We start from the raw sequence: 10,536 nt of genomic DNA on the forward strand, positions 1-10,536 counted from the left end.
ATGATACGTGAAAATGACGAGGAGGAAGAATTGTCCCCGAAATAAATGTCACAGTAGTAAACGGCACGGAAAATAATGTTCGAGGGAACGTTATTTATTATTTTCAGTGGAAAAAATGCATTAGGAAAGAATATCACTAGAAAAAGAAAGAAAACGTATTACCTATCTACACACCCCGAAACAGTGAAAAAAATAATATGGAAATTAATCTCATGTAACTAAGCTTACACACACACACACACACACACACACACACACACACACACACAGGAAGAGGCAGTAGACACCTGCCGAAACGATAATTACTCCCAGTGAGGTGTAAAGCACTGTTCAGGGGGTGCTGTGAACTTATCATTAAACCCACCTGTGACCTCACTGAACGTTTCCCTTTGTGTCTCATAACACAAGGGTTCAGTTGCAGCCTGCCCTCTAAAGACAACTCTCTTACTTCACACAAAACTACAAGCACCTAATAACACACACACCCTTAACTCAAAAATTTCAAAATCATCATGGCGACTCCTACACCAGCCTCGGAGTCCCTATCTGGGGAGGGGACCATAAATGGCTCCAGGTCGGACTGCCTTTCTGTCGACGACCCTAAATGTCTTGACACCCCTCTCAACTTTTTCTTCATTAACTTCTGCAACATTCGCGGTCTAAGATCTAATTTTCAGTCTGTAGAACATCACCTCTCTTCTTCTAAACCTCATCTTCTTTTCCTCACTGAAACTCAGGTGTTTGAGGCAACTGACAGTAGCCCCTTTTCTGTTCCCTCCTACTTTCTCTATCCTCATTTTCGATCCAAAGCTGGATGCTGCGTTTATGTGCGCAATGACTTAACCTGCTCTCGTGCCCACGGTCTTGAATCTTCCGAGTTTTCCACCATCTGGCTACGACTCCAGAGTCACTCTCAAACTAAATTTAGCTGTGCTGTATACCTCTCACCTAACTCCTCTGACTATAAGAAATTTTTTGACTACTTAACTTCCAAAGTGGAGCACATTCAGACTCTCTTCCCTTTTGCAGAGATCTCCATTCTTGGAGACTTCAATGTTCACTACCAGCTTTGGCTTTCCTCTCCCTTCACTGACCATCCTGGTGAACTAGCCTTCAACTTATCTATCCTTCATGACCTAAAGCAATTGGTGCAACATCCTACTCGTATTCCTGACCGTCTTGGAGATACGCCCAACATTCTTGACCTTTTCCTGACCTCTAATCCTTCTACTTATGCTGTCACCCTTTCTTCTCCGTTGGGCTCCAACGATCACAATCTCATATCTGTATCTTGTCCTATCGCTCCAATCCCTCCTCAGGATCCCCCTAAGCGAAGGTGCCTCTGCCGTTTTGCCTCTGCTAGTTGAAGGTACCTGAGGAGGTATTTTGCTGATTTTCCTTGGAATGACTACTGCTTCCGTGTCAGAGACCCGTCTTTGTGTGCTGAGCGCATAACAGAGGTAATCGTTTCTGGCATGGAGGCGTACATTCCTCACTCTTTTTCTCGACCTAAACCTTCCAAACCTTGGATTAACACAGCTTGTTCTCGTGCTATACATGATAGAGAGGTGGGCCACAAAAGGTACTTAAGCCTTCCATCACCAGAATCTCATGCACTTTATATTTCTACCCGGAACCATGCCAAGTCTGTTCTCCAAATAGCCAAAAACTCCTTCATTAACAGAGTGTCAAAACTTTTCAAGATCTAACTCCCCTCGTGACTTCTGGCATCTAGCCAAAAATATCTCCAATAACTTTGCTTCTTCTTTCCCTCCTCTATTTCAACCAGATGGCACCACTGCTATCACATCTATTTCTAAAGCTGAAATCTTCGCTCAAACCTTTGCTAAAAACTCTACTTTGGACGATTCTGGGCTTGTTCCTCCCTCTCCTCCACCCTCTGACTACTTCATGCTATCTATTAAAATTCTTCACAATGATGTTTTCCATGCCCTTGCTGGCCTAAACCTTCGGAAGGCTTATTGACCTGATGGGATCCCTCCTATTGTTCTCCGAAACTGTGCCTACGTGCTTGCACCTTGCCTAGTCAAACTCTTTCAGCTCTGTCTGTCAACTTCTACCTTTCCTTCTTGCTGGAAGTTTGCCTACATTCAACCTGTTCCTAAAAGGGTGACCGTTCTAATCCCTCAAACTACCGTCCTATTGCTTTAATTTCCTGCCTATCTAAAGTTTTTGAATCTATGCTCAACAGGAAGATCCTTAAACATCTATCACTTCACAACCTTCTATCTGATCGCCAGTATGGGTTCCGTCAAGGCCGCTCTACTGGTGATCTTCCGGCTTTCCTTACTGAGTCTTGGTCATCCTCTTTTAGAGATTTTGGTGAAACTTTTGCTGTTGCCTTGGACATACCAAAAGCTTTTGATAGAATTTGGCACAAAGCTTTGATTTCCAAACTACCCTCCTACGGCATCTATCCTTCTCTCTGTAACTTCATCTCAAGTTTCCTTTCTGACCGTTCTATTGCTGCTGTGGTAGACCGTCACTGTTCTTCTCCTAAATCTATTAACAGTGGTGTTCCTCAGGGTTCTGTCCTGTCTCCCACTCTCTTCTTATTATTCATTAATGATCTTCTAAACCAAACTTCTTGTCCTATCCACTCCTACGCTGATGATACCACCCTGCACTTTTCCACGTCTTTTCATAGACGTCCAACCCTTCAGGAGGTAAATATTTCACGCAGGGAAGCCACAGAACGTTTGACTTCTGATCTTTCTAAAATTTCTGATTGGGGCAGATCAAACTTGGTATTGTTCAATGCCTCAAAAACTCAATTCCTCCATCTATCAACTCGACACAACCTTCCAGACAACAATCCCCTCTTCTTCAATGAAACTCAATTGTCCCCCTCTTCTACACTGAACATCCTCGGTCTGTCCTTTACTTATAATCTGAACTGGAAACTTCACATCTCATTTCTAGCTAAAACAGCTTCTATGAAGTTAGGTGTTCTGAGACGTCTCCGCCAGTTTTTCTCACCCCCCCAGCTGCTAACTCTGTACAAGGGCCTTATCCGTCCATGTATGGAGTATGTTTCACATGTGTGGGGGGGTTCCACTCATACTGCTCTTCTAAACATGGTGGAATTAAAAGCATTTCGTCTAATCAACTCCTCTCCTCTAACTGATAGTCTTCAGCCTCTCTCTCACCGCCGCAGTGTTGCATCTCTAGCTGTCTCCTACCGTTATTTTCATGCTAACTGCTCTTCTGATCTTGCTAACTGCATGCCTCCCCTCCTCCCGCGGCCTCGCTGCACAAGACTTTCTTCTTTCTCTCACCCCTAATATGTCCACCTCTATAATGCAAGAGTTAACCAGTATTCTCAATCATTCATCCCTTTCTCTGGTAAACTTTGGAACTCCCTGCCTGCTTCTGTATTTCCACCTTCCTATGACTTGAATTCCTTCAAAATGGAGGTTTCAAGACACTTATCCATCAATTTTTGACTACTGCTTTGACCCTTTTATGGGACTGGCATTTCAGTGGGCATTTTTTTTTTATTGGATTTTTGTTGACCTTGGCCAATGTTGCTCCTACATAATAAAAAAAAACATACAAAAAAAAAAAAATAAAATAAAATAAATAAATAAATAATAATAATAAATAAATAAATAAATAAAATACACTAAAACAAAAAGAAAAAGAAAAAAAATAAAGTAAATAACCAAATAAAAAAATAGAGCAAAAAAGTAAATGAAATAAAATAGCATTAAATCTCAAACTCTCACCCGCTCTCTCAGGCTGCATCTCCAGAACCCCCTGGCCACCACTCACCCGGGCGGCAGTCGCGTGAGGCACGGGGACGCGCGCTCCACCTTCGTGCCTCACTTCGGATTCCACTCCCCCACGCCCTGCGGCTACATCCTGCAGGACAACACCTGGTGCGACGACTGGCAGGTGCATCCTGTAGGGAAAGAGAGACAAGTTTATTAGATTGTTTTGTTCATTACCGTATGTTAACCTTTTTTTTTTTGTAACAGGTGCTCTGGCTTAGGGAAACATAAAGAAATACAAAAGAAGACGGGGAGAGAGAGAGAGAGAGAGAGAGAGAGAGAGAGAGAGAGAGAGAGAGAGAGAGAGAGAGAGAGAGAGAGAGACCAAATAAGCTCAGTCCCTAAACAGATCAGCCAAATGGATTATGCAAAGCCGGATTATAAGTGTCTTGAAGTATTTTACTGCTTTGGTCACCTTTTGGTAACATTTGCGTAAGTATAAAGGCCTAATTTGCATGGACAGATTGTGTAAAAAAGAGTGTCGGTGCGTCTTGTAAGGGAAAGGACGAGTTTGTTAGAACACTTTGTTCATTATCATATTTTAATCGCTTTTACTGCTATGGTCATCTTTTGCTAACATTAAGAGGAGTATAGAGATCTACTTTGGTATAGAAAACACACACACACACACACACACACACACACACACAATGGGAGGTGAACTAATATAATTATCCTATTTAATTTCCAGACATTTTTTAGCAGAAAGCTTCAGCAACAGATTGCCATGATCGAGACAGAGGCAAGTAGTAAGTAGTAGTAGTAGTAGTAGTAGTAGTAGTAGTAGTAGTAGTAGTAGTAGTAGTAGTAGTAGTAGCAGCAGCAGCTGTAGTAGTAGTAGTAGCTATATTAGTAGTAGCTGAAGTAATAGTAGTAGTAGTAGTAGTAGTAGTAGCAGTAGTAGTAGAATTAGCGGTAGCGGTGGCTGTAAGTAGCAATATTAGTAATGGTAGTAGTAGCAGCAGCAGCAGCAGTAGTAGTAGTAGTAGTAGTAGTAGTAGTAGTAGTAGTAGTAGTAGTAGTAATAGGGGTTCAAACGTAGCTAATAGTGTAAATTTGAAACTTCTCTTAAAAACTATAATTTTTACATAATTAAAAATCAAGAATACAAATTCGTGAAAATATATATCCTCGCTCCTCCACACACACACACACACACACACACACACAGTACGGGGATCGCGAGGTGCTGGAGTTGTGGTCGAGACTTCAGACACAAATGCCTCGCTTCTTCGCGGGCGTGGAGGTGCTTCCCTCGCTCTTGCACGGCGACCTATGGATGGGAAACTCGGCAGAGACTCAGCAAGGGCCAGGTGAGGCGGCCGCACACGCAAACGCACTCACTCACACACCTCTAATTCTAACTCTAAGCCATTTATCAGTCTGTCCATCTCTTCCTTTCTCTTCTCAGCTTTTTTTTTTTCCCTCATTCTGTTCTTTTTAGTGCCCGTAGTTTTAGTGTTTCTCAGTTTATTCTTGTATGGTGACTCAAATGAAATGGTCATTATTTGTTGTTTCATCAGTCTTCAGTCAGGTACACTACTCCAATGCACAGAAGAATCATGCATTATCATTTACCAATATTACTACCACTATATTTTCCTCTCAGTTCAGGTTTCTCAGATAAAGGCTTAATGCAGAACGTATGTGCTGACCGACTGCTGGCCATGACTGTACAAGGGTTGGGTGACGGTGTTCCTTCCTTTAGTCTTTGATCCGGTGCCCGTGTGTTCCTTTCCCCACAGTCCTCTTTGATCCTGGAGTTTTTTATGGCCACCACGAGTACGATAGCGCCGTGTCGGCCCTCGTCCCGCCTGGCTTCGGAGAGAGTTTCTGGGCCGAGTACCACGCCGCTGTGCCCAAAGCTCCTGGCTGGGCGACGAGGCAGAAGCTGTACAGGCTGTTCCACAAATTCAACCAGTGGTGAGATGGCTGGAGCTTCGCGGCTCAGATGATTGGTTGTTATGTGTGATTTTAATGGCTTTCTTCAGCTTCCTTTATTTTTTGTGCTATTATGTTCTGAAGGAATTTTAAACAGCGAATAACCTTAGCCTTACTAGGTTGTTCGATTTCACTGCAGTAACATTGGCTATATTATAAGAAGTAATTAAGTATAAAACAAGATAAATTAGGTGTATTCTATTAGTTATTGTTTTCACTGGTGATACTTAAGCTGTTCCTGTTTACTGTTCTGTCATTGCGTAATAAAACTAATATTCATCTCTGTATCTCTTGCTGCAGGAACCATTTCGGCCGTCAGTATCGGACAGGTTGCGTTAAGCTGATGAAGGAATTGTGTGGATGAGGCACCAACACTACGATCAACACGAGATAGGGCGAGACTCAAAGAATCAACAGAAACCTCAACAAATAAGTCAACTGAAGCTCAACATGTGACAGAAAACATTCAACAGAAGCTCCAGTGGAAAATTGAACTCAGAGCTTGCTACGAGACTCAATATTAAGGTCAACGAGAAGACAAATACTCACCACAAGGCTCAACACAAGACAGGCGAGACTCAAAGGGTCAACAGAAGTTCAACAAAGGAGACGCAGTGCTTACTAGGAAACTCATTATGAAGGTCAACTCCAACACTTAATTGCAAAGGCGAAAGTTAAAGGGTCAATAGAAGCTCAACAAAGGACAGTGAGCACTCAACAGGATGTCCAGTAGGATGCTTAACTTGAGGGTCAACCCGAAGACCAACAGTGACCAATCCCATATATGGCAGCATATTTGGTAGCACACTTTGGTGATAGTCAAGAGGCACAGTTTGTGAGTCCCTGCTCCAGAAAAACCTACCGTGTTGGGAATCGAACCCCGGACTCGATCATTTAAGCCCAGAAGGTTATCGGTTAAACAATAGGTGCACTCATTACTTAAGCAGGTATGTGGAGCTTCTGTATTTGAGTTACTACAGTACTGAGGGAACAAAAGCTGGTATGGGATTGCAGTACTGGGCCGCCCCTAAGCAAGTGTAAAAGAGACTTATTGACTGATGGTCTGCATTCTTTGGCTCAGTGTCTTCCAGTTCCCACGTTCATAGGTTTAATAGATATAACACTGCATTAGTTCAAAATAAAAAAAAAATAAAAATTATTATTATTATTATTATTATTATTATTATTATTATCATTATTATTATTATTATTATTATTATTATTATTATTAATGTTTTTACTTTCACCATTATCATCATCATCATCATCACTACAACTACTACTACTACTACTACTACTACTACTATTACTACTACTACTACTAACAATACTGGTACCAGATACTACTACAACTACTACTACCACTTCTGCTGCTACTATTACTGCTAGTACCACTACTACTATCACTACTGCTAATACTATTATTAATACTACCAGTACTCACCACCTCCATCACAAATGATTGCTCACAAAGAAAAAACACACAGAGACGAGAGCAAGGGCGGCCACGATTCACATAAGAAAGAGATAGATTCGGAATTTGTCACATCAAGGCATCAATTGGTCTTCAAAATAAATACTCATTGGGCATCAAAGGGTACTGGGGGTTTACTGGGCTGGCTGTCATTGGGTACTGGGGCCTTACTGGGCTGGCTGTCATTGGGTACTGGGGCCTTACTGGGCTGGCCGTCATTGGATACTGGGACCTTACTGGGCTGGCCGTCATTGGATACTAGAGACTTACTGGTCTGGCCATAAGTGGATACTGGGGCTGAGCGTCATACTGCACATTTGCTAAGAAGCCAGAGTCTCTATTCACATTGTACTCCAGCCTGTGTTCAGCTATCGGGGAAGACCACGAAAATAGATCCATCTGTGTTATCCCCCCAGCGGTTCTCGCCATGCCCGAAGTTGTTGCCGAAGTCGTCGTTCACGCCGTGGCTATAGCTGTACTAGGCGGGACAGCTCAACTTTGGGAAGGGAAAGGTGTGGTGATAGTGTGGTAGAATGATATGAGATTATTTGATGGAAGAAATAGGGTTTTTGGGATTTTAGTAAAAACTTATGGAGGACATGAGGTTATCAGGAAGTACATGGACTTTACTTCCTGCTCGAGGAGATCCTTTACGTAAGTCTCCTCAACACCGTGGAGCCTACCCATATCTTGGGAGTGGTGGGGGGGGGGACACGGCTGAACCTCACCTTCGCGTCTAGGGAATTGGCTACAGGCGCCACATGGTAGGTGAACCCTACCCTTAGCAACGACCACTTTGCCACCCTCACCACCCTCGCCGTGATGCCGCCTGTCCCAACACTCCACCCACCACGCTGGGACATCAAGAGGACGGAATGGACTAGGATCCAGGCCGTCCTGAACGATTGGTGGGCCGTCTACGAACCGCCAAGCGACTTGCACCACCAGGAGAGAGACCTGATGGCGGCCATCCAGAGGGCAGTTGATGTCGCCATTTCAAAACAGGCGGTCCCCTGGCAGCTGCCGTAGCCCTGACCGGGGGTTTTATAACGAGGAGATGAGGAAACACAAGCACCGGATCAACGTACACCGCAAGCTCTACAAAAAGTGGCCAAACCCCACCAGCCTGAGGCTGCTGCAGGAAGTAGTAGCCCGCAAGCGTGATGTTTCCCACTTTGCTAAGGAAGCAAAGTGGTTGGAATGGTGTGTTGCCTTCACACAGCATATGCCCAAGAGCCAGCTGTGAAGGACCGTGTGCACCGCCACGGTTGCCGCCCCGAACCGGACCTCAGCCCACCCACACTCCCAGCAGGAGGCCGAGAGGCTCGTCGACGCCTTCACTCCACGTGGTTCCCATGTTTAGCTACTACCCTACACACACCATCTCCAGCAGCAGCTGAGGCTGCACCGCGACGAGATGGTGAGGGAAGAGTGCAAAGAACAGGACGCAGCGGACGTGCCTTTCACCCCACAGGAGCTGGCCGGGCATAAAAAAAAAAAAGATGCGACACTAGCGATGCTGGCTCACGCTGGGGCATCCATGGACGACACGCTGCTGTCCCTGCTCAGTGAGTCCTGGTTAACTGGCCGCCTGCTGCCTGCGTAGAAAGAGGTGGTCATCCAACCAATACTCAAGCCCAAGGAGCCCGGCAAGCTTAGGCCCATCTCCCTCACTAGCTTCGCCGCCAAAACACCTGAAAGGATAGTGTTGTCCAGCCTGCAGTGGCACGTGGAGACCCTCCACCCCCATGTGTTTCGCTTCATCCGCGACGTCAGTACGGCGGATAGCATCATCACCCTAATAGCCCACACCAACCATCACCCCACAGTCGCAGGCTACCTCGACTTGCAAGCCTTCGAGCTGGCCAGCCATCACGCCATCCATTCCACAGTCTCATACCCTGTTTTGACTTATTGTTGAGCAATCCCGTATCCTGTTTTGACTTGTCTTGGCAGACTCCGTGTATATCCTTGAGGTTCTATTGCCACTCCCACCCTCCCTGTTTCCATCGGTCATGTAAATGAGCTACCCCATGTCCAACCCTCTATCCAGAATGAGGAAGTCTCATTGGCAGAGCCTTACGTAATAATTTGCCACCCCCCCTATGGTCCTTCCCTTATCTTCCATATTCCCCCTTTCCTTCTCTTCATCCTCTACTCCCTCCACGAGGGAGGGAAGAGTGTACAGTTCCAACCTTCCCTTGTTCATTCCTTGCCCTCTTACCCTCCTCTCGCTCCCTCCTCCCTACATTCTCTCTCTCTCTCTCTCTCTCTCTCTCTCTCTCTCTCTCTCTCTCTCTCTGTGTGTGTGTGTGTGTGTGTGTGTGTGTGTGTGTGTGTGTGTGTGCTGATTTTTTTTTTTTATGTAGGAAGGGCACTGGCCAAGGGCAACAAAAATCCAATAAAAAAAAATGCCCACTGAAATGCCAGTCCCATAAAAGGGTCAAAGCAGTGGTCAAAAATTGATGAATAAGTGTCTTGAAACCTCCCTCTTGAAGGAATTCAAGTCATAGGAAGGTGGAAATACAGAAGCAGGCAGGGAGTTCCAGAGTTTACCAGAGAAAGGGATGAATGATTGAGAATACTGGTTAACTCTTGCATTAGAGAGGTGGACATAATAGGGGTGAGAGAAAGAAGAAAGTCTTGTGCAGCGAGGCTGCGGAAGGAGGGGAGGCATGCAGTTAGCAAGATCAGAAGAGCAGTTAGCATGAAAATAGCGGTAGAAGACAGCTAGATATGCAACATTGCGGCGGTGAGAGAGAGGCTGAAGACAGTCAGTTAGAGGAGAGGAGTTGATGAGACGAAAAGCTTTTGATTCCACCCTGTCTAGAAGAGCAGTATGAGTGGAACCCCCCCACACATGTGAAACATACTCCATACATGGACGGATAAGGCCCTTGTACAGAGTTAGCAGCTGGGGGGGTGAGAAAAACTGGCGGAGACGTCTCAGAACACCTAACTTCATAGAGGCTGTTTTAGCTAGAGATGAGATGTGAAGTTTCCAGTTCAGATTATAAGTAAAGGATAGACCGAGGATGTTCAGTGTAGAAGAGGGGGACAGTTGAGTGAGGGGATAGTTGTCTGGAAGGTTGTGTCGAGTTGATAGATGGAGGAATTGAGTTTTTGAGGCATTGAACAATACCAAGTTTGCTCTGCCCCAATCAGAAATTTTAGAAAGATCAGAAGTCTGGCGTTCTGTGGCTTCCCTGCGTGATATGTTTACCTCCTGAAGGGTTGGACGTCTATGAAAAGACGTGGAAAAGTGCAGGATGGTATCATCAGCGTAGGAGTGGATAAGACAAGAAGTTTGGTTTAGAAGATCATTAA

At 44.8% G+C, this 10,536-nt stretch overlaps 1 protein-coding gene across 6 annotated transcripts in view; it reads left to right on the top strand.

Annotated features, from left to right (window-relative positions):
- LOC135113254 (fructosamine-3-kinase-like) overlaps nucleotides 1-6,903 on the top strand; it is a 9,661-nt gene extending 2,758 nt beyond the window's left edge. For 4 of the 6 annotated variants that reach the window (XM_064028457.1, XM_064028458.1, XM_064028455.1 and 1 more), the window contains 5 exons: nucleotides 3,762-3,945; nucleotides 4,486-4,536; nucleotides 4,966-5,107; nucleotides 5,540-5,717; nucleotides 6,036-6,903. In XM_064028457.1, coding sequence (XP_063884527.1) covers nucleotides 3,762-3,945; nucleotides 4,486-4,536; nucleotides 4,966-5,107; nucleotides 5,540-5,717; nucleotides 6,036-6,099 — 619 coding nt within the window. In that variant the 3' untranslated portion in view covers nucleotides 6,100-6,903. The remainder of the gene's footprint in view (nucleotides 1-3,761; nucleotides 3,946-4,485; nucleotides 4,537-4,965; nucleotides 5,108-5,539; nucleotides 5,718-6,035) is intronic. The other 2 variants (XM_064028456.1, XM_064028460.1) reach the window with 2 other exon arrangements.
- The last annotated feature ends 3,633 nt before the right edge of the window (nucleotides 6,904-10,536 follow it).

The sequence above is a fragment of the Scylla paramamosain genome, chromosome 25 (genome assembly GCF_035594125.1).
Source record: "Scylla paramamosain isolate STU-SP2022 chromosome 25, ASM3559412v1, whole genome shotgun sequence".
NCBI classification, from domain to species: Eukaryota; Metazoa; Arthropoda; class Malacostraca; order Decapoda; family Portunidae; genus Scylla; species Scylla paramamosain.